Source organism: Calonectris borealis, chromosome 2, assembly GCF_964195595.1.
Source record: "Calonectris borealis chromosome 2, bCalBor7.hap1.2, whole genome shotgun sequence".
In the NCBI taxonomy this organism is placed as follows: Eukaryota; Metazoa; Chordata; class Aves; order Procellariiformes; family Procellariidae; genus Calonectris; species Calonectris borealis.
This window is the reverse complement of record NC_134313.1, coordinates 47,873,191-47,897,507: the sequence shown is the minus strand read 5'-3', so window position 1 is coordinate 47,897,507 and position 24,317 is coordinate 47,873,191. Positions and strand designations below refer to the sequence as shown.

The window sequence follows — 24,317 nt, the reverse complement described above, 5'->3', positions numbered from 1 at the left end:
GAAAATATGTCCCAGGTCAAAACACAGACACAGGTTTTTGGGTTTTAACATCAGAATTTATACCTTAATGCTTTTTCCTTCAATCTTCTTTGTAATTATAAGTTGCTGATTAGCCTATAAAAATTCAGCCACGAAATGAAGCCTAAAGCTGGGCACAGGAAATGGTAAATGTACTGGAAACTTGTGATGGGTTGACCTGGACCGAAGCAGTTGCTGCTAGCTGGCCTCCATGTGCCTTTTACTCCTTTCATATTGAAGAGGGAAAAGCTGATATGTGTTCTCCCGTAGCTCTGTGTACCCACCAGCTTCCAGGCCACATTTGAAGACGAGTTCATGTCTGCTTTTAAAGCTTAATATTCCAGCCCACTCAGTGGAGTTGTTCCCTGTGCCCGTTTCTGGTCAGCAGAATACCAGCCAGCGAGTTCCTGCCCTCCCGGTTGTGCCAGCCCAGCTGTTGACGGGGCCGTGCTGTGTACTGAAACAGGGAACTGCCCCAGATTTTTTTTTTAGATCTGCAAAAAAAAAGGTAACTTTGAAATTAGATCCCTTTCTGCGTCTGCTTCAGAGTGGATTGGATTCAGAGTTGTTCCAGAAAAACTGAGGGGCAACCCAGAGATATAAATAAAAAGCTGGAATGCCTTAAGGCAATATTATTGCCAAATTCTTCATAACGTGAAATCTTAGTCAGTGCTGGCTTTTCTTGCCTCACTATAAAACATAGGCATCACCGCAGCATAACTTTTTGTTTATAAAGAGGAAAGTATTAAAAAGAAATGTGTTAAGCGATTCTAGTGTATGAAACAAAGCAGACACCTAATCAACTCTAGTTATTCTTAAACCAGGTGCATTCTGCAAGATGGTATAATGCCTACCAAAAAAACACATCGAAATGCCTAATATGTTAGTACGTACAGAAGTGCATTAATAGTAAACTGCAGTCAAATGTGCAAGCCACAGACAGGAGCCGAACAAAACTGGTGATTGTATTAGATGTAGAAGCCAACAGATGTAGGCACTGACAAGACAAGCAGAATAGCTTTTTAGTGTGATAGAAATTGAAATGTGGACATTAGTGATGCTGAACTAAAGTTTAAACAAAAGGATGCCTCAAATAATTGAAGGACGATTGTTTTCTGAAAAAGGAACAGAGAGAGAAACTTTTTTTGGGTTGAAATTGAACTAAGTGTTATGTGGCAGCCTGCTGCTAAATACAAAGAATGATAAATACACATTCTCATCTGTTCGTCCTATTAGGTCTGCCACCTACTGCTTGATATACTGGTTTGGCATTGCTTGTTATGCCAAAAAAAAAAAGTTTGCCAAATCTGTCACACTAACTAACTAAAATGACATGAACTGAGCTCTGTTACACCCGTTTCAAGTTGGAAGATAATTACTGCATCTCAAAGTTACTGGGCAGGAAGGCAGGGAAGGTATTCGTTAATAGGAGGAGGGCAGGTAGGCTGCTGCACAAAGGTTGGTGTGACACTGCACTTGGCTGGAGCTTTGAACCCATCATTGTCTCCAAGGCCCTTGCATCTTGGAAACTCCAGTTTACAAAAGGTTGAGGAGGGACGGGAGAGGACAACAGAAATGACAGAAGCTGGTTTACCACCCTATGGGGAGAAAAATCTAGTGGCTTCCCAAGCAGGGTTAGAAGTAGTCTTCCTGAGAAACGATGCATGTTCCTTCCTACTAAGTTGTTAAGTAGGGCATGCTTGGATTTACTTTATATGTAAATGACCAAAAAAAGATTGGTTGCTTTGTAAGAGGGAGGGAGGGAACAGAGTTTTATAAGAAGTATCTAGGACCTTTTTCATGCCAATAGATGACGTGGAATCAGAGCATCACTGGCAGAGAAGCAGAACCACTGGGACAAAGCCGTGTTTGAAATGGCAAGAGCGAAAGAGGTGGGAAGCTCTGTCGTGCGCTCGGTAGCAGCATCTCGCGTCTTCTGCCTTCCTCGTGAAGCACTCCGGGTCAAACTAGGGCATTTCTCATGGGTTTGGAGTTGGAGATAGTACTAAACTCAGCTCTGTTACTTGACTTCTTTGCTTTGAGTTTGTGTCTTTGTGCCTTCCATATACTGCTGCAGAGCCCGGCCCTGCGTAGGTGCAGAGGACTTACCCAGAACAGTGAGACAGCGTGAGGTTGGGCTGTTAGAAACAGCAAGTTGAGAAATCTGCCCAACTGTTAAATGTATGGAGGTTTTTGTTTTGGTTTTTGTGATTCATGCACAGCCCATAAAAACAGCAGTTCTTTCCTTTGACACTGGAAGCCTTAATCTTTCAGTTCATCTTTTCAACAGGAAAGCATATGTAAATAGTGATATACACTGGTTTTTGATTTACACTCCGAGTTTGTCCATTTCTGTAATTTGTCAAGCTATTCTCCGCTCAGTAAATGCCTGGATAGCAGCCACGACGCGTTTGCTTGAATTCTTTCAGTTGCTAAAAATAAGTTGGTTTTGAAGTTGTTTTCTATAACCGCTGAGGATATTTGAAGCAATAATAGGTGACTGTCAGCCTATATTACAAATTGTTTTCATGCAATATCACATTCCAGCCCTTGGCGGGGGGGGGGGGGGGGGGGGGGGGGGGAAGAAAAAAAGATCTGTGCAGTATGGTAGAAAGCATCCAGTCCACTGAGACACAGTAGCAGAAGACAGGGCTCTGCGCCCACACAGGACGTACAGCTCTGTGCGACAAAGTTTTGAAAATATGTTGTCAAATGTACTAAAAGGCATTTGATTTAAATCACCTTAATAACATTCTGTCCTAACTTTTCCTCCTTGGTCCTTCAAACTAACAGCTATGGGTACTACTTTTCATAGTATGACTATATGATGTGCTTCTAGAAGCTGTTGTGTCTTGTTTTCTGCAGGTTGCCTTTGCTTTACTGTCTTTTTTCACTTAGTTGCTTGGCTTTTGGCTTGCTTTCTCATATGCCTCTTGCCCAATCCTTGTTTTGTTTGGGTTTTTTCTTTTTTTCATTCATATTAATTCAGAACTAAATCAATGTTTTACAGCATTTCAAGGGATATTGTCATAGAAGCCCCTTTTGTGTCTGTTTGTGTGAATGGGTTCAACTAAGTTTGTGGATGTAGCAATAGCTCCCAGAAGACAAGTTCACAGGTAGGAAAAGTATGTACTGAGAGGGAGCAGGTGAAATCCTCCGAAGACCGGATAAACCCTGAAGAGCAGTGGTCCACTAAACATCCCAAGATCCCATGAAGCCCAAACAGCGAGAGTCTGCCAAACCCATCCAAGGCCACCACCAGCACGCGCTAGGATCAATGGCAGGTTGTGCAACTCAGCTGCGTCTGAGAAAGTGGCAAGGGCTGTAGCCCGGCAAAGCAAGGGACCCTCTGAGAGACTTTTTGAACATCTAACTGGAAGCCAATGGCCCACCAGTCCGACCCCCCCTGGCTGGGCTTGGCCTCCTGATTGTTGCTGCAGCAGGGTGACACGAGTTGTGGCAGGAGTGGACAGTAGCAGGGGGATAACTGAATGCACTGTGCGAATAGTCATTGGCTATTAGTAAAATCTGCCCAATTCTGTTAATAACATTTTCTAGTAAATATTGGCCCATTTCCCCCAACACAACCCCCCCATCAGGGGAACAGATAGTATAATACAGGGAATTTGCAGCTATGTGTAACTTTAAAACATTGAACAAATCATAATTTCCTGTCTTGAAAAATGCATAATCCTTTTTTCTTACCTGTTTCACTATGTGGAATTTTCTGATATTCCTCTTTAAATTGTTGTTAAAGAAATATATTTTTTTCCCCTGTTTTAAGGTCTTTTCCATTTTCTAGATCTTTATCCTCTTGCTTTTTACCCCTTGACCTTTTTCCTATGTTTACCAGTGTGGAAGGGGTGAGTTCTTTAGAAGTCTTTGTAGGTGACTCTTTAGGAGATGGGAACCTATTTTAAAATCAGAGCAGCCTCTGTGTATTGGGGAATTCTGAGGAATTGAATTGCGCTCGCTGGTTTATGTAGAGCGGTGATATGATGCCAGTGTCTGCAGCTGAGAGCTGTGCGTGGCCTGGCATGTAGTGGGAGAAAACATGGCAGCCTTTCCTCACCCATGTTTTCACTGCACACTTTTATCTCTCCACCCTTCCGAAGAAGACTCCAGCTCCCCATTGTTACTGTCCTCACACCCACTAACTAGACCTCTACTGCATTCCTTTGTCCACCTAAATTAAATTCCACCTTAATGATCCGGTGTTTCCTACCACTCCCTTGCCTGGGTGCTGCTCCGGCATCTCAAGCCAGAAGGACAGGTTGAGGTGTTGGAACGGCTTACGGAGCAGGTGGAGACCTGGCAGAGCATACAGCAGCAAGCAAGTGCCAATTATCTCATCTGGCCATAGCCATCGCACTGCTCCCTGTAGCTCAGGTCAGTACCTGTGTGCAGGCAAGAAGTGAGGAGCTGTTGCTGAGATATATGTACAGGTCAAACCAAAGAGGTACATCATCATCAGTTTTCAAGTTTCAGGAACCTCCGCTATGAGGACTTCTGTTTTTTCTTTTTTAAGACTATACGAATGAAGTTCAGTGTGGTGGTGTTATTCAAATCACTCTCAAACCGAGGTCTACTTACTGAAGACAATGAAATAGTTATCTCTGTCTTCAGTATGCCATAAACATCACTCTCTTCAGAAGATATAGTGTAGAAAATGTTCCATGAGCAAATTAAGTCTCGCATTTCTAAGGGAACCACTGCGTATTTCCACTGCTGTTGCCTGTTAGAAGTTCTGGTCAACACCTTCTGATGCAAGATTACTTCTTCTAACCGTAGTCTTAAGTGTCCCATCCTTACAAGTTATTGGAGTAGTGCTGTTAGATCCCAGCTTAAGTTCAGGGGGGTCTACTTGAGCAAAAGCCAACATACCATGATGGATTTGCTGTTCCTTTGCCAATAGGATGCCTGAGGTTTGTCAGCTGTGCTGGAATCACTTTCCACATTAAACGAATGGAGGAAAAAAAAAAAGAGTACATTGAAAAGCAAAGCTTAAGAGGCTTGGAGAGATTCAAAGAAATGAAACAATAACATGTTTAATAGCTAATTCCCATTCTGGTTTGGCTTTAAGGTAGCTTCAGCCTTCCAGGCTGCTAGCAGCCTTCCTAAGTTCTCTGCCAGGATGAGTCACAGCTCCTGGAGCTGGGATCCAGTCCTTTAGACAAGCCATCTTTAAAGGTCTGTTTACCTTTCCCAGATGATAATGAATTGGGAATGAGAATTGCTTTATGTTTTCCTCCTCTTAAAACAGGGTTTATGGTGAATATAAATTCACCTGTGAGAGCTTCTTGCATCCCTCAGTCCTGATTCAATCCAAGCCCCACTGGGATCCTCTTTGGTGCTGTTATGCAGAGATAGATGCCTTTGGAATACTCCTCCCTGCTGGGCTGTCTCAACTAGTTGACTAGGAATGCAAAACAAGCAATAACCAGAGCCCTGGTCTGACTGTAAACCATTATTTACCTGCTAGGAATGATATTTCCTGCTGACTGAGAAGGCGAATTAAGAAACTTAGCCACGTAACCCTAGTATGTAATTCATGGCACAAATTGAAACCCATATATGGCTGCTCCTGCTTATGTTTCTGTAGCCTGTAATGTAGCACTTGAGAGAATGGATGTGAGGACAACTCTAGCAATTGTAGGCAATCTCATCTAGGAACACAGAAGGGAACGGATCTTAATGTGGCTGCTACGAGTGGGCAGCATCATGACTTCATTGCTAAGGGAGACACTTCAAAGGATTGCCGGTGTTTTGTGTTGTATTGGCAAAAACATAGTTGCTGGGTATCAGTTTATGTGTTTCTCAATGGTAGATTTTTTTTCCCTCTGAAAAGCTGTTCGGGCAAGGGCAGCAAGGCCCCAGTTGCATGACACAACAGTCATAACTGATTGCCTGTGCTCTGAAGAAGCCTGGTCAGATGAAGAAACAGCAATGTGCCTGGCAATTATGAATAAACTCTGAACGTAGCACTGCATAAGGGACCTCATAGATTTGCTACTATATCAGAGGGACATCTGATTGTTGTGCAGATGTGTTAGACACTGAATCATTGTGAACGCAGCTGAATTAGGGTATTGTAATGAAGGACTTCTCCTCTTGTTTCATTTTTAGCATACGGCTATTGCATCACTGCCCAACCGAGACAGACAAAGACCATTCAGCGAGTCTTTTTTTTTCCCTGTTTGCTTGTTGAACTAAAGGTTTTCATGTTTTCTTTCCAGTACCAAATTGCTGCAAGGAATAGTTCAAGCCGGCAACCGGGGAAAGTGTTTGGATGCTCAAAGTAAGTATGTTTGTGTGTTTATATGTGTTTGTTACAGTGCTAGTGACTGAGAGAGTATCCAAGAACTTGTGTTTGATGTCTGTAAGGCAGTAGCTAGATAAGTTTGGTATCAATAATAAGTGATATTCCTTTGCAACATCTTTGACTGTGTAACTAATAGATTCAAGTCATCAGGAATTATTAATTCATGAAACAGAACTGATGAAATCTAAACTAGATGCCACAGACTTTTTGGAAATAATTTGGTTTTTTGACTGGAGTAAGAAGGAAATGCTGGCAGAACGGAAGTAAAAAAAAAAAAAAAAAAGTAAAACTAAAGGTGGACAATGAATCTAACTTCTCTCTCCCCTTTTGTTTGGGAGCTTTGGGAAATTTTATTCTTGCTTTTGTTTTGTTAAATGTTAGCTCTTCTGCACATTATTAGTGCTGCCTCCATAATGTTAAGTGGAAAAAGAGCAAACTCCACAAAATGCCACTGTACAGGGTTAGTAATTAATATCAGATAGAATTTGTAAGGTGCTGTCCCTTTTTTAATCCCCGACTATGGGAGTTTAAATTGCATCCCACCCGAGTTGGATGTTACTTTAAACTGTCCAGCCTCCAGCTTGGCATCTGTGAAATCCGTGCAGGGAGTCACCTGCGAAGAGTGGAGAGATCCATGATACCAAGAGAAAGGAGGCCCACAAGGTGGCAATGTTTAGAAAGCCTTCGGAAAGGATGCGCCTGGAACAGATCTGGGCTTCCTGCTGTTCCCATCGCTTGCTCCCCTGGTATCACTGCTGCTGCATCTGTGCTATTAAACAAGAAATCTTCACTGTTGCCAAAATGGAGCATAGAATACCCAGTAATAAGCCTCCTATTTGAGCAGATTCACTATTGACAGTGCTCACCGTACTGTGCTGAATACTGTATGTGCCTTTCCCCTTGGCAAGGAACGTGCTGCAGCATTAGCGGTTTGCAATATAGTGTGGGGTTTCTTTATTCATAGCTGGTGCGGAAAACATGCGTAGCACTGAAATGATGCTAGGGCTGCGTAATGAAGAACTTCCGTTTTGAAACATACCACCATATTTCTGCTAATGCTTGAAAAGCTGTTACAGTGTATAAATTCTAACTTTGGATGCAGGAGGCATCTCCGTTTGCGCTGATACTTTGTTTGTGCTTTGTAGTTAAAAGTAAAAAGGTCTGTCTGAGCTATTTTAAAGACTTGTTTCACAGTGAAGCTAGGGATTTCCTTCAAGTTATTTAATGCCCTGAAAAAAACTTAAATATGTTTGCAGAAAGATTTCTCTAGATACACGACAGACATGACAAATTGTTCAGGGTCAGTTCTATGGGAAATACAAGAATTGCCTGTGTTCTCTGGCGCAGATGCAGGTAAGGAGAATAGACTGATGCTGGGAGAGGGAGAGTTAAATGAGGAGTCACAGAGTTCAGATTCATCAGGTTGCGAGAGAAGAGTTACTTTCAGAGCAATTAGAAGATATGCAGGGCTCAAGCGTACCTGGAGATTCTCAGGAGAAGAACAGTCTATAATTTGGAGCTGAAAGAGGCTTGTATGCCTCAAGGATGAAGCAATATACTCTTGTACGGAGTAGGTGCCGCTGCTTAAAGTCAAGCTTCGTCACTGTGGTTATACTGGCATTGTCACAAGTACTTTGAAACAACAGGAAATCTAAAGAAAACTGTGAGCATTGAGATAGTGCGCAGCCACCAAATGGACATTTATAAAAGCAGACTGCATCCTACCTGTCTAATAGAAACTTATCTGACACGTGCAGATTTCCTGCAATGAGTAACCCTCTCTGTGAAGCATCGCACAGCTTTCCAGCGTATTCCCCACGGATTGCTGCTTGCTGTGTAGCCTTTCCTCTCCAAATCCCTTAGTCCTTATGGCCTATTATATGTCAAAATAAAGATCTAGCTATCAACCTTCTAATGCCAGAGATTCATTATATTGCTAGAGAATTAGCTGAGCTATTACAATTGCAAAATTCAAATCCGTGTAACATGCTATTATATACTAGTCTTCGCTTGGGAAACCTTCCAGTCGGGTTTCAGTGCCTTTGAGTCTGACAAATGGGTGTAGTTTTTCATGGAGTTAAGTTATATGGACAACAACATGAGGGATGGATGTTGGAACATCCAAAGAATTTTACAGTTCTCACATCAGGCGCTCTTGTGTGCGAGATGCAGGTAAGGGGGCTTTTGGCAGTTACAATTCCTTGCTCGATGTATTATCACTAAAACATTTACAATACACCCTAATATTAGAAAGCAAGTCTGTTTTCTGCTGGAACATTAGCTCAGGAATTACCTGTTGTATTTCAGTAATTTTGAGATAGGGGAAGATAAAGCAAATATATTAAACATACGTATATACACATGTATATAAAGTATGTTTGTATGATAAACTACTAATTCATGAAGTGTTCAGGGGAGATCTGAACACAAAGGCCTGTATAAGCTTTTTTCTTCCCTGCACAGAAACAAATTCATGCTAAAGGTGCATATAGTTACTTAAACCAGGCAGACTAAAGAAGGGTTTCCTCTCACTTCTTTCTCCCTACCTCCCAGCACCAGCACTGGTGCAGAATAAAATACTACTTCTAGATAGAATAAAATACTTTGTTTCTCACTCAGTTCCCCACTGCTTGTTTCCCCAAACTGGTCCCCATAATGTCGACCAAAGAAGACCTGACTTCCCTAAGGGCTGCTTTGTACCTTCAACCGAACGACTGAAGAAGTGTGAAATAGGTGAACTTCTGGGCTGAGCGGAGTGCTTCGAAAGCATTTTCATTCTGTGGAAACACACAAGGTCCCCCAACATGCAGTGGAGGACATATCTTTAGGAGTCACTCCTGCATAGGACACAGCTGCTTTATAGCTGGTTTTGATCCAACATGAGAAAACTGGAGACCTAAATCCTGAACCTAAGAGAGCAAAGTTAACCGAAGTGGAATGTTTGTTTATGGCTGCGTGCTCACCAGCCCCGTTCCCTTCTTAACTTAGGAATCGGGTAGCTTGGATAGCCTTTTATGGTGCTGTCTGAACATATTCTGAACTTTGGGGTGATATTTATTTTTTCAGTGCCCAATACCAAAAATTATCCCACAGGAGCTCAGCAAAGCGGCTGACTCATGAGGAGCATAACTTTGCTTTTCAAAAGATAACGTGTGGTTTTGTTCAGAGTTAATAATGAGAGCCTTTCCAACGCAGAAGCTGTCAACAGCACTGACATACATTCACAGTTACAAAAACACATAGCCTTGTGGTTGGGGGTTTTATTAAATAGAAACCTCATTTTCTACTGTAATGAGGAAAAGACACTGTTTTCATGCCACTAGTACCTTTTGTGCTCAAAATGTTACAGAAGCCTTTTTTTCATTTTATACACAATATGACTGTTCAGAGGTTACAAAATGTTGCTACTTTGTGCCATGACTGTTGAAGCCATGACTATGTACAATAATATAAAAAAAGAATGATACCCTTATTTCTAGTTGTCATTTGTTGCCTTCTGCATTTTGCCTATCAAATGTGCTTCATTTAAAAGTTGGAGAACGTTTATTAAAGGATGATTCAAGTAATGATTGAGTTTTGCTCCAGCAGCAAAAAAAATCCTTTTTTTTTTTTAAGGACCTTAAAAAAAAATTAATCCTTGTCAGATAAGTCAAGTATTTGTAGTACACCCAGATGCTATAAAAATAACTGTGTCATTTTTCAAAGCAGTTTCTAGATTTTATAAATATAATCCTGCAAATGTGCGCAGGACCTACCCTGATTCTGAGCAGTCGTCCTGAGTCTGCCGTCAGGCTGGATCTGTTAGGAAAACAGAGGATCTTTTTCTAGTAGTCCGTGTCTTGCTAGTCTGTTTGCAATACTGACTGCAAGTGTGATCACTTGCTGATTGCTTTAATGTCCAGAAGGTGCTAACAGCGAAGTGGTAAGTAGCTCTAGATGTCATCTAGGGAAGGAAGGGCAAAGGGAGGAGAGGTGGAGAAAGGAAGGCAGGTGGTGGAGTGTAAAAGGAAGATGGGAAGAGAAGGCTGGGCTGGCAGAGTGGTGACCCCCAAGTGCTGCTGAGGAATATGACAAAGAACTGAGCTGCAACCAAAATGCTGTTGGTGGGTGTGCTAGGAGGCGTGTGGAGCTCAGAGTGCCATGGCCGTGTTCCATCTGTACTTTCTTCACTATGAAGTACGTGTGTCCCTGTTCTGTGGTGAGGTAGGCACTGCATGGTTCAGCTGGCCTCCTCTCCGACACTGCTGCTAAAGTTGCTGAGATGCTGAGCTGCCATGCTCAGGGTAAAATCCAGGGGGTGGACAGCCTCCCAGAAACCCACCGTGCCTGCTAGGAGCCCAAGAGTAAAGAAAGGCTTAAAAAAGCTAATTCAAATATTGCACTTATTTTTAAGGAGGGTTTTTTGGTTGTTGCTGGCTTTTGTGGTTTTGGTTTTTTTGTTTTATTTTTTCTTAATCCAAGTATCAGCATTTTCCAATATTTCTCTGCAATCACTGGGGCTGGAAACTTTGGTTTTCATTAGCTGACTGCTGAGATTCTTGTATAATTAAATTGCTCCATGATCTGCAGCTTCTAGAAAAATCACCCTATATACTGAGTCACAGTAAAGCATGAGTCGCTGGCAGCGCACAGCACGCTAGTGAGGTCAGGTGGAAGCACACACATTTAATTTTATAAGTTGTCCTTACAGTAAAAATGTTGCTTATAATAATGGCTTCTTAGAGACTTGTTTAGCCCTAGGTAGAGTGTAGGAAGGCCACTGTTGCGCGCACTGCTGTTGCGTTACAATACAAGGTGGCAAAATTAGAGGTTTTCAGTGTCTTGGGACCTAGTAATTTGTCCTTGAATACGTTTCCTGTTTTTAACTCGGGTCTTGCACTCAAGCCCAAATGTTGTAATCATCTGTATAGTCTTGCACACTTGTTCCTACCTGACTGGAGCAGGCACAGAAACAGGCATGTGGTGGGAGACGCTTACACATGGGCAAAGTCGACGGCAGCTGGCTCGAGCCGTAAGAGATCTGCCTCCAAAGTATGCACAACCGCAGCCCCTGTTAAAAATCCTCTCTGAGTGATTAGATAGGCCAGGTACATGTCATGGTTACCATTTAGTGTGGGGAGCACCAGTTTTACTTCTCTATGAATACCCGTTCCTCATAGAAGGAAGCTGGCAGTGCCCCCACATTAAGGTTTATGCAGTGGCTTCCATTAGAGCTTCATCCTCTTATACGAGGCCTGGATTTGGCTCACTGCTAATGACCTGAGCGGGCTGCATGGGATAAACACCTTCTGAACAGCACTGTAGGAAACACCCTTACATTACATTGTACGTTTTAAAAAGAATAACTGGTCCTCACCTTGTGTCTGTATAAAAGAACAATATTGACTGCGCTCAAGGATTTTCAGACTTGGTCTGATTGCGTAGCTAGGATCTTTTCTGTCTAATATAAGAGGCTTCATGTAATCACTCTTTTAAATCTACAGCTTATGTTTGACAAGTGGGTCATTGGTTAATGGAAGCAAGTAAATCCAGCTGTTTATCTTTTCAGTAAGACCATGCACTTTCTGTATGCTCTTGTCTGCTCAGAATGGAGATGTGTACATTTTTAATGGCACTCCCTCTATTTTAGAGTAGGGGCGTGAGCTTTATATTACATTTCATCTGTTCCCTGCATTTAAATAAAATAAAATAAAGTCACAGCAGTATTTCAGCTGGTATCACATTTGATCCACTAATTTATGGCAGCAGTTGTGGTACTATTAATTTAATTACTAGGTGTGATTTTAAAAAGTCGTTAATATGACTTTATAAGGAAAATTTACTGTTGTACATTGCTTGCAAGTTTTCTTGCTTCTTCATTTCTCCTCCCCAAGCCCCAGTATTTGTGTGTGTTGCAGTTAGCAGATGTATCTTCCACTAAAGCAGGCCAGCAGTAGCTTTCTCCCAACTAGCTTTGCCTCTTAACAACCAGGCAAGGACATTTTTGGGCTAATTTGAAACTTCAGGATTTCAGAAAGTGCTTGGTAAGCTTTCTGTAGGGTGCTAGTATCTAAATAAAGCATTTGCAGCACTAGGTTAATAAAGGGCTCAAAGTGTTCATCAAAACTTGGTCTAATATGTCAAGTTCCAAAAGTCCTCTTAGGGAATACCTGTCAGTGAGATAAGTTTCCTGACACAGTTTGCAAATCTTTTTTTTTTTTTTTATTTTATTCAGAGCACTAACATAAGTGTAACATGGTTAAAGCTGTCTGTGAAAATTATTTTTTCTCTTCATTGGAAGGCTATTCTATTAATAAAGACTTTGGATAAACACTGAGATGATAATGAACATTGACTTGCCATTGGAAAAAAATCTGTTTTCCATCCATAAATGAGGAAACTAAAACTTCATGATTAGTAATGGTATTGTGTAAAGTAGCAATGAAATTGTACTTAGAAAAACAGTTTCTTGCTCCCAAATGCTCTAGCATTTGCAAATAGTAACTATTACTTACCAGCCTGTTACAGATCTAAATACCTAAAAGCAAGTTAAAAAGCATGTGTGTAAGGAATTACCAGAAAGTAAAGAACAGTGCCTCAGATGCTTGCGTTTGGCCTGTAATGAGCACGAAATAACTACAAGCAAGTCTATTTGAATGGTAAAACTGTTTTTCTGTTAAAAAATTGTGTGCAATACATATATTTGTTCTAGCCCAAAGAGGACGCACTCCTTGATTTTTCTGTGAGCTACTGATCGCAAGCAAATCCTTGCAACCTAGTTTTTCAGAGGTGCCGAGGTGCCTCAGGGGTTTCAGCTCTTTAGTATGTTAATGACAGCAATGTGTCACACGAGGTGTGCGAATTCTGGGTGTTATGCAGCCCTCAAATACAGGTGTCACTTGTTGGGATGGCTGCGTGTGAACGTGCATGCACCTTAGCAGGCAAGTACTGTAGCACATTCCTCTCAGCCTGGATGAAATGAGGCGTAATTAGCTAACGACAGCATGTCAGCCGGACAATAGGTATGCCGGGGACTTTGTCTGAGGGAAGGAAACCAATTTGACCCAGGTTCTCTGCAGGTGGCTGGTGAAGGAAAGTGGAAATTGCCCAAGGCTAGAAAAGATTATGCCTGACAAAGGAAGGGTGGGAAAGAATGGGAGAAAGAACAATGGGGAAACCTCAGGTGTGGAAGAAATCCTGAGATAAAAGGGATCCTGAGCTCATCTAGTTGTGGCAATGGAGAAAAGGGGTAGGATTTGCGTAGCTGCAGAGCTGGAAGTACTGCATGGATCAGGAAGCAAACCAGGGAGGAAAGGATGGGGACCCACCGTAGTGGTGCTGAGGGGGAAGCAGAGGACGCTTGCACAGACTTGTGACAGCAAGCGTTTTGGGGAAGCTGGTCGTAACAGCGTGGCCTGTTTCTGTACTGGTAAAATGCGGGAAGCTGACAAATTAGTTTTTGTAAAATTCTATGAATGTCCCAGATAAAAAACAGTTACCAAGAGAAGGGGCAGGCAGCATACAACCAGAAAAGCACACCGCTTTCTGTGTAACTTCTTGGCATTTGCTAATTTGATGGGCACGTGAGACGCATTTGCTTTGTAGGAGAATGATTTGTAGTACGCTGCAAGGACATGAGGAAACTGTTTGTAGAGTGTTTTGCAGCAAGGCACAGGATTCTCGGGCCAGGGTTTGCAATCGCGGAAACACTCACACACTACTGAATGACTTGGCAATGCAAGTTTTATCCCGGTCAGGCATGAATACGGTCTGTATTTCTTTCACATTAGTTAGAGTATGTAATAATGTTTATGTTGGCTTTTTGCTGGGTGTGGGAGGACAGATATTTAATTAACAGTTTCCTGGGACAAAGTAACCCCTTCGAATCTTGGTTTGTAATAATCCAGCCCTTTCTATCAGCTTCAAACCAAAAATATCAACCAAAAATGGTTGAAGCATTTTTGATTCAGTAATAGGTACCCAAAAACTCAACTGACCATCTTCTGGAACCATTACTTTCTTGTGCCAGCCTTCTCCCTTCCTTTTTAGCAGTGGTGAGTGTCTTGGACAGTTTGGTAAACATTGACAAATGTCATGTTCCTTGTGATGGGTTATAAACCCTGTGCAAGCTTTACGTGTTCAGTATCTGTAATGGTGTTACTGGACAAGGTGCAACGCCGAATGCTGAACAGATCTTAGCCAGTAATCATTCCAAAGCATTTAAACTTCTCCTTATGTTATATGCAGGTATTGCATAGTCATGTGAGGCATTAAATTACTTGGATAACATGTGCAAATCAAATGGCTATCAGCTTCACAACTCTTGTTGTACAATACTAAGAGAATCATTGATCCCAAGAGCCTTTTTTAACTGTTCTTTAGTTCTTAGTATGTAATATCAATGCCAAGTCAAGTTTTCAGCAGAGTAATGTGACAAGTAACGTTGAAAGTCATCATCTGCCCATAAGGTATCACTTTAGTGTGGGATACAACCATATCGGATTTTCATGTTAGAAACCTTGTCAAATGGTGTTGCAAAGCTGCTCCTTGTCCTCCCCCATACCCCGATGTTGTTTTTATGAAAGATATCGTATTAGACTGAAATGCCTTCAAAGGATATTGCAGATATTTTCAGTGTAGAATGTAAGAAGGAACATCAGAGAGGTAGATTGTCCACTCCTGTGTGGTTTTTCACTTGTCTGCATTTTTCCAGATATGTCTTTTTAGGCAGAAGAAAGCCAAAGATTCCTCAACAGCTGAAAATATATAAAGAAACGCTAGATTTTTCTTCTACTCTTTCATTTCCAAACACTTCCAGGCTCTTACCATTTATAACTTGTTTCATTGGTTTTGTTTAGGATATGAATGTCTGAAGCTCTGACTTTTCCCAATAATAACAGTTATAAGATGTACTGTATGGAAACCTGAAAATCACAAATCCCTCTCTTCTAGAACACGAATCTCACTTTCATTTAATTAAAGTTTTGTCATTCTCTGGAAAAAGTTTAGGAATCCAGACTACCTGAACATTTTGAATGTTTTTGGTTTGGCCCTTCGTAGTCTTTACATCTGAACTCTGACAAAACAAGCCTAGAAAAGTAGTTAACACCTCGCTGTAAATGGAAGTGGCGATGGTAAATCTAGAAGAGCTCCAGCCAAATAATTCCATGTAAATGCATGTGAATGAGCCATGAGCCAGCCTCCTGCCTCAATTCCTTTCAATCCCTATTAAAGGCAGAGTCAGAGAGAGGAGTTGTTACTTCAAGCATTTATTGATCACAGCCTCCCTTTGCAGGTTTTCAGATGAAAGCAGCTACCCAAGGTGTGCCTGAAACTCTGCTATAGCCCAGTGGATATCACTGAACACAAATGTAACAGACACTAAAGAACTCAAAATTTTGGTTTGGTCTGCAGTTAATGGAAGTAAAAATTTCTTGTCTTTGGAAGCATCCTTCATTGAGTGTTTCCTGCTCTCACTGGAGTTGTTTGTTGTGTAGGAAGTGTTGGATAAAAATGTTTCAGATATTCAGTGTGAACTTCTTATGTTTTAAGTACAGAATCCTTTGATGTATACTGGAGAGTGTTTCTTTCTAAATAGGAAATTTTTTTTAAACAGCTGGATTTAGCTAAACCCTGAAAGGGTTGGATTTAATAAATGTCCACTAAACCTATTTGTTAATTTTAATCTAACCATTAATATTAAAAGTATATAACTAGTCTTGAAATATCTCTTCTATTCAAGGGTTTCTGAAATCCTGTTTCTGTGAACAAAAAAAACCCCTCTGGTTTTGTAGACAGTATTTGAATCTTGAAATAATCCTCTGATTTCTATTTGATTTATACAGTAACTATAAAAGGTAGCTGCTGCCTTTTTAAAGAAGAACACCCACGGTCTTGTGGCTCTTCAAGACCTCTCTCTTTAGTGAGGAATTCATACGCTAATGGTCAGATTGGATTTGCAGCTTATTAGGCTAAATTTTCAAGAATGCTTAGCTGACAAAGACCCCAATTTTTATTTTACTCTTCCTCACAGGCACAGAACACTTCTTAAAATATTAAATGTGACCTCTGAAATATAAATATGTCTGTATATTTAAAAATAGACTTGAATTACCTCATAGGGATGTGGTCCATGCACATTGTGTAATTGGGACAGCCCTCTCTTTCTTTCTCTTTATCTGTCTCTCTCCAGGGAAGGCAAATAATCAAGACTTTGCTTAAAGTGGCAACACTATAATCCCTAAGGGTGGGAAGCTCATTCTTTATCTACAGGATGTCTGGAGTGATAAGTAGCTGTTTTATTAAAACTCATGCAGTGTTTCTTTGTCCTGACAAAATCATCATTTGCTGTTTGGTATGGTGAGTTTAAATGCAATGCGCCCTGAAATTTAAGGCATAGAATGAAGTAATGGGATGGAGGTGGGAGAATTTATGCAGTGCTGTGTAAATAAAGAAAGTCTATAAAGTTATAGTTTTGCATTTTCACTTGAAGTGATTTTTGCGCCACAGTGGGAGCTTTCCTTTGGGCTGATCGGTGTGGTTGACAGTATGTGAGGAGTTCTGCATAACCCAGGTCAGCTTGAAACTTATCATACGCCACATCATATCTGATATATGTTCACCGTCTCAGTAACATTGCTGTTGCTAATTCCTTTATGGATGTTTCTGTGTAACACGTTATCATTACAGGTTGGAACTGTGCACTAATTTAGGCTGGCGCAAGCCAGTGCTCTCTAATAGACATGCAGTTGCAGATACCTCATTTCTACTTCCCGTAGATAACATGCAAATCTGGATCTCCTAAGCCTTCTGTTCTTAATTTATTAGATGAAACTTTTATTCATGGTGTATACTATCAGAAATTAGGCTGATTCTGATGCAGCCTAATTAAGTATGCTCATGGTTATAATCCATCTTACTGAATCTACTCATGCTGGGAATAAAGTATGTCTATGTACCTTAATGAATTGGGGCTTCCTTGAACAAGCAAGATGTGCCCAAGACTGAACAGAGTAACTTTTTTAGCTCTTCCCAAATTTTCTTCCTGATTTGTTTTATTCACTTATTTTCAAATCTAAACACTGTTGGCCAACTCCCTCAGGGAGATCCTGTTTCTGCATGGGTTTCTGATAAACACGCACATTTGAGTGCTAGAAATAACTTTGATTTTGCTCTACAGTGTAAATCTGTTGCTTTGCAGAGTTCTGTTAATCTTCATCCTGCTAAAGGAAGACTATAAGAATAGTTAAATTAGAAAAGCAGACATTGATCAGGACCGCTGCGTTACAAAAGCTGTTGCTACCTTCTAACTGTTTGCCCAAAATCCGGTTTTCTCATTCTCTTTCCCAGTGGAAAAACTGTACTTGTGACAGGAGTGTTCATGAAACTCCTCTGAAAAGTGAAGTACCTGGGCCAAAATAATTATGCTTGCATGGTGTTTGCTACAGTTTGGAGTTGTAGCTGAGGTGTATTCTGAGAGCAGTGCAAGGAATATCACACTGATTCCTTTACGAACTTGAACATGAACAGAGGTGTCAGAGATGACGGATGCTCGTTGGCCACTCTAGGGTTAAATGCATTTTTCTTGATCTCACCCCCTATCCCTCCCCCTGCCCCAAGTTATCCAAGCAGTGGGGAATTTCTGCAATAATTAATTGTATTTATACTTCGGCTATGTGACATACAAAGCTCCCTAAAACTGTGTTTGTTTTTTTTAATCTTCTGACAAATATATCAGCAGAAGTCTCTAGCATGGCCATCACCTCTGTTTTCAGAGACTGTGCATTGGTCACTTCTTGTTAGCGTTAAAATACTCATATTTGATTTCTACATTAGCTGCCTAGTATAAAATACTGGCTCGAGCACGCCTGAGGTCTTTCTAACACTGCATTTTGGGCTTTTAGGGGATTTCACTCAGGCATTATAAATTACCCTGCATGGCCTCTTTACTGCAGTAAGTGCAGCCTAGAGCAAGTCAGGAGAGAGGAACTGAAAATGAAAGCTCTGAGGAGGAAGGAGCAACAAGATTTTGGAGAATGATGTTTAGGCCTGTTGCAGTGCTCGCTAATGTTCGCTCTCTCCAGTTCACCACAGCAGAAATCAAAGTACTGAAATGCATGTGCTGGGGTGGGGTGGTCCTTTTTCATCTTCAGCACACCTGGGACTTGCTGTATTCTCTGTGGGATCACCTTGTAGCCAAAATCGGGTGGGAGATGGGGAACAGCAGGCTAACATGGCACAGGAGCGGATTGCCCTGAGCGGATGAGACATCTCCATCCTTGGAGACTTTCAATATTTGGCTAGGCTATGATCATGTCACCAAACATGACCTGATCTCGTGTTGGTGATGATCCTGCTCTGAGTGGGAGAATGGACCGGATGACCTCCATAGGTCCCTTCCAGCCATTGCTTCTGTGGTTCTCAGTACTTGAAGATCTATTACATCAGGTTTTGTAATTTCACCCTTTGGCATTAATCGCTTTCCTGGCTCTTTGCTTTGCTCAGTCTGCATATCACTTGTGAGTACTAGATTTCGGTACTTTCAACATACCATAGGTGGGGTTTTTTTGTCAACACCATGCTGACATTTTATTCTTCAAGCTGCTTTTCTGTTTGTATGCCTATTGCATGTAAAATCTATAAAGGCAGCACAGATGCACAGGCACTTAATAACAACAACAGATTCCTCTTTCTTGTTCTGTGTCGTTGGATCCATATCCGAGACCTCTTTGCTGAGAATGATGAAAGTGGGAAGAAGACGCTGGTGGCTTCCTGCACGTAAAGATGAGAGTTGTGTTTGTGGGCCACGCAGTGCTCAGAAACAGAGATGTAAGTGGAGGGAGTGCCATGCATATGGAATCCATATTGCACCCTGTGCCCCCCAGACTGTGCTAGATCAACCGAAGGAGCACGTGCTTTCTGAAAACCAGCGCCAAGCTTCTTTTGCCGAGGCCTGGCTCAGCCTCTATAAAGGTAAGATACTGCGTTGCGGTAGTGTGTGTTTTCTGACCTTGAATCCTAACGCAGAGGCAAGAAGGGGTCTGAAGCGAGGCTGCTGTGCTGTCCTCACCTGCGCTTCTCTCCTGTAGCTTTGCCAGTACATGTTTTAAACAGTTTTGGAGACCTCAATAAAGAAGCTTCTGTTCTTTGCCACTGGTGAAGAAATAAAAATATTTTTACAAGTTAGGGTAGAGTGTTTTACTGCTCGCTGCCTAGCAGAGCAGGTAGGGTTATGTCTGGCAGCTAAAGACCTGCTATAGATTATTTTTATATTCTGTCACCATGTAGCATTTCTGGCTTCTCCATGCTCTTGAGTGTTACTAAGATACTTACTGGCCTTTTTAGCAGAATGTATTTTGTTGCTTGTTTTGAAAAAGACTCAAAGGCAACTTTCTCCAGTGGGTTTACTGTTGCCAGATGAATGGAACATTTTTCAGTAAAGTATGTCAACTGCAAATGTCCATAGGTTGGTTACTGAAAGCGAAATTTGAGTATATTTGAAAACCTGGCAGAAAGAATAAATAAAACCTCCTGTCTTGGTGTTCAGAGGACCGTGGCAAATTGGCAGACTAATTTGAGTTTTGTTAGAGATTGCTCTGTGTGTGTGTTAGTGTATACATCTGATTTAAATCCAAGTAGTTTCTCAGAGGTCCAAGTGCTGTGCAGTTGGTGTTTAGTTCTTGATCGTATTCACCTTACAAGCTCTCTGTGAATCCAGAGTCTATATCATGAGTATAATCATGTAAACTGAGCTTTCAGCAAAGTGTCATTTCAGTCTGAAAGGTTAGATAAAGATTAGTTAAAATTTCATAAAATCACTTTCTTCATGCAGAAAAAGTCTGAGATAAACCTGATCAAATGCATACTTCAGAACATTTGCGTTTTATTAAAATATCAGCCTCTGAGAACATATTAGAAATACTCACATTGCTTCTATTTGACCTGCCACCTTAAAACTCATTTTAAAAGAGAATTGGGTTTGGGGGCATTGTCTTTTTTAAGACCTTGGTAGATCTGCTCAAATATTTTTTGCTCTTTTGCATTTAACAGCCTTGAGGTCATACAGAGCTGTTTAGAGACTGTGCCTATAGTCACTTTTGCTGGTTTCTGTTTAGAGAAAACAATTTGTAAACAGTTGGATAGTTTGTTTTTCTAATGTGGTGAATGAGTGAGTTTTGATCCACTGTTGGGACATGAGGGTAGGTTTTACCACGGTGAAGTTCAGCTCTGCTTCTGAGGATGACCAGCATTGCTCTGTGGTTAACATCAAACTTTGAAAGACGTTGCTATTTAGGCAAGGGGAGGTATGCAGAAATCAGAGATATGCAGAGGGAAACGGACTGGGGGAGGAGGGATAAGAAACCCTTTTAAATGAAGGGGAGGAAGAGATGAGGGGTTGTGTGAACGGTGGTACTAACAGAGCTAGCAGTGCCAGCAGTTCAGTGCTGCTGCCTTGGCAGGTTTTTTCCCTTCTTGTTTCTGACCCAAGCAAGATTTTTAAAGGACGTGCCATCAAATGGTTTCTCTGTTTCTCTGCTCTGAGAGCAGGAGAAAGCTGGAAATGTGCAATGCAGCTTGGCAGGTGTTTTACTGAGCTCTCCAGTGAAGCTGTAAGCAGGGATATAGAGCTTGGTAACCTGGACATCCTGGTGCTTGGGGGTGGGTGGGGAGGGTGGGTGGAAATCCAGGCGGAGTAGCGGACACAGGAACAGGAAAAAAATAGCGTCAATGAACTTAGACATTCTTATGCTTTTTTTATGATTAGGAGTCCATGATTTCTGACATCCTTGTATTCTCATACCGTTTAATATTTATGCACCTTCTTGTTAATAAAGCATCTACCGTATTAAACACAAAAACCTGTCCTGGCGAGCTGCGGCCAGTGGAGCTGGCAGGCGAGGGCAGGCTTTGTGCGGCGGCGATGGCCGTTGCCCCCGGCACACCAAGGCGGAGGGGAGATGCTGAGGGGGGCCGGGCGCTGCTTCCCTCTTCGCGTTGCACTGCTGCCACCTGGGCATTGTGACGGAGCAGCGTGTTGTGGGGGCTTGTTTCGTGCTCATTGCAAAAGCCTGAGCCCGAAATAGCTCCCTGGCGTCAGGGGAGGGCGGGGGATGTGGAGGTGTCAGGGGAGGGAGAGTGGGGATGATGAGGCATCGGGCTTTCGGGTCTCGCTTGTTCTCGTAAAACCGGGGCGAAATCGTAGCTGCCGTTGTCACCGGGAGAGGTGGGCAGAGGGACGGCACGGCTCCCCTCCCCGTTCCCGGAGGGGAGAAGGACGCGTTCCTGTGCCGCCCACCAGTGCAGGGAGACGCGCGGGGGCGGCGGTGCGGGATAACGGTGTGGCCGCCGGCGAGTGCGCGGGGCTGCCCCTCGCGCTTTGTCTGCCTGCACCGAGGAGGAACCGCCGAACACCTCGGGCCGTCCCCACGGATCCCCCCGCACACGCGAGGGGCGAGCGGCTCTTTGTGTGGGGGCGCGGGGCGGAGCGGGCCCGGCGCGGCCCGCCCCCCCCCCGCCCACCCTCCCCGCTCCCCTCCCCGGGCGCAGCGGGGCGGCCGCGGCGCGGAGGGAGGCGAGGCGCGGAGTCGGCCGGTTGCCATGGCGAGGGGCGGTCACGTGGTGCGGCGGCGGCGGGGCTGACGTGCGGGGCGGGGCGGCGCGGCGCGGCGCGGGCGGGCGGGCGGCGAGAGTCGGCTGCCGCCACCTTCCGCACACCAGCAGCGCGGGGCTCTGCGGAGCCGCGGGAGCGCCAATGCCCGGACCGACCCAAGCCCTGTCCCCAAATGGCGAGAACAATAACGACATCATCCAGGATAACGGGACCATCATCCCCTTCAGGAAGCACACGGTGCGGGGGGAGCGCTCCTACAGGTACTGCGGCGGTTAGCGGGGCGGCGGCCGGGGGGGCTGCGGGGCGGGGGGCGGTTGCATAAGGCGAGCGGGCTGCAGCCCCCACCCCCACCCCCCTCTGGGCCCGCCGGCGCGGGCGGACGGACGGACGGGGGCTGCGGCGGCGCTGGCATTGTCCGGCTGGAAAGCGTTTGGTGAATAGGCGGGATGTCTGCGGGGTCTCGCCGCTCCCGGGCGGAAGAAAGGCGGTTAAAAATAATAAAATGAAAAAAAAAAACAAAAGGAAAAAAGGGGGGAAAAAAGAAAGGGGGGGGAGGGAAGGAAGGAAAGAACGAGCCCCGCGCAGGCAGCCAGCTCCCCCTGGAAAGAGCCGCAGCACCTCGCTGCGGAGCTCGGAGGCGGCGCCGTGCGGGAGGCGGCGGCCGGGGATGGCGGGGCGCGGGCAGCCCCTGCCCGGCCGGCAGCCGGGAGACCGCAGCGGGCGCCGGGCAGTGCCCCGCCGGCGGCCGGGGGGACGGGCGCCCCCTCTCCCGGCGCACCGGTCCGGGGGTGACAGCGACCCCCCGCTCATCGGGGCGGGGGTGACAGCCTCCCCGGAGCTTGGGGGGGGCTCCATCCGCCACCCCCGCCCGCCGCGGCCGTCGGAGCCAGCCCCATCTTGTGCTTATTTACCGTTTTTCATTTTGGGGGGGCCCGTCCTTTGTCGCAGTTGTAGGCATTTTTGATGAATCGCTTGGCATGCGCTGCTGGCAGCGCTTCTGCATTAACATCTCTGACAATATGTTCCGGCAGATAAGCTCATTAAAATTGTTTGCATTGTTTGATAAGGGTCGCGGCGCAGCCCGGAACGCAACTGGTTTTATGTGCTCTTTGCTGCCGACTCGAAGGGTGCTGATACGGCCAGTAGCTCCCCTTATGTTAATATACAGTTATTTTAAATACTGCCTGGATGACAGCAAGCAATGCCTCTGCAGAGAACACGCCCCTTAAAGCTCATTTTCGAACAGCAGGAAATGATGCTGCTTTCAAGTATCTGACTAAAGTGGCGACTTGTACGCTCGATTAGATGAAAACAAATGTGGATGACTTGGCTTGTTTGTCTGAAGAAAATCACAGTGTTTTTTCTTCTGCTGAGGAATAACAGAGCTGCTGCGGCATAGCTGACCATTAATAACCTGAACAGTGGATCTCATTGTTGATCACACACTGACAGGTGATTGTGAAATGTGTTGGAGATTGAATAGCACAAAATTTAGTCTGTCCCTCTCTCTGAATCTATTGATACTTTGTGTAATGAAACCCTGATGAACACATTTAGCACAAAGTAGCAACATTGCTTTTGTAAAGACCTATTTCTATTTGCAGAAAGATTGGAGCTCTCACTTCGTATATCTGAATTTCAGCTGAGCAGTACAAGATTCTGTTTTAGAGGAAAGCTGTGTTTCCATCATGCACCTAAAGAGAAATATGGAATAGATTTGAAATTAATTATCATGCATCTATGTTTAGTTATTCTAACATAGGTGCTACTGATTGCTCTCTCACTGCTTTCCTTCAGAAGGGTTCTTTGGAAAACCTCTGTTGAATGGGGTTCTCCATTATCCTTTTGCAATATGTTTTTATGTAATTTTCTACAGCCATCAACAAGTCAGTTTTCTTGTCCTTCTGCCTGTCATATCATACATTGAACTATGTCTAGAAAAGACATTTTGCGAGGCTGCTGTGTTAAGCACATGATGACAGAAATATCACTTGCCCAATTTTCCAGAAACTGAAGTTTTTCTGCATCTGAATAGCCTTTCATCCAGAGGAGTACTCCTTAGTCTTGTAGAGCTTTGTATCCCTTTGTATCCGTATCTAAAGCAATATAAAGGAATGCAGAACTACTGATGCTAATGTTATTTTTGGGCAGTAAATAAATAATCCAATTACATTTTTTTCCAAAATAAACCTTTAATGCACAAATAAAAATATCCACTGGGGAATCCTATTTAGGTTCTCTTTTCCTGATCTACAGAGTCACGGTACCCAAATCTGTTGCTTCCCTCTTTCTCTAGTGGGGGGAATGATTTGTTTTAATCTGTAGCTCTAGGTACTTTGTGAAGTAAATGTCAACCATAACAGAAAGAAACCTTAAAGAAAATGGAAA

General features: G+C 43.4%; 1 protein-coding gene across 5 annotated transcripts in view; it reads left to right on the top strand.

Annotated features, from left to right (window-relative positions):
* Positions 1-24,317, top strand: part of MAPRE2 (microtubule associated protein RP/EB family member 2) — a 100,578-nt gene that overhangs the window by 20,296 nt on the left and 55,965 nt on the right. For 3 of the 5 annotated variants that reach the window (XM_075141905.1, XM_075141902.1, XM_075141904.1), the window contains exon 2: positions 6,255-6,316. Coding sequence is in view for 3 of the 5 variants with exons in the window: in XM_075141902.1 (XP_074998003.1) it covers positions 6,255-6,316 (62 nt within the window). In the remaining 2 variants the exon portion in view is untranslated. Of the gene's footprint in view, positions 1-6,254; positions 6,317-21,978; positions 22,190-24,317 lie in introns of those variants that run through there. The other 2 variants (XM_075141903.1, XM_075141906.1) reach the window with 2 other exon arrangements.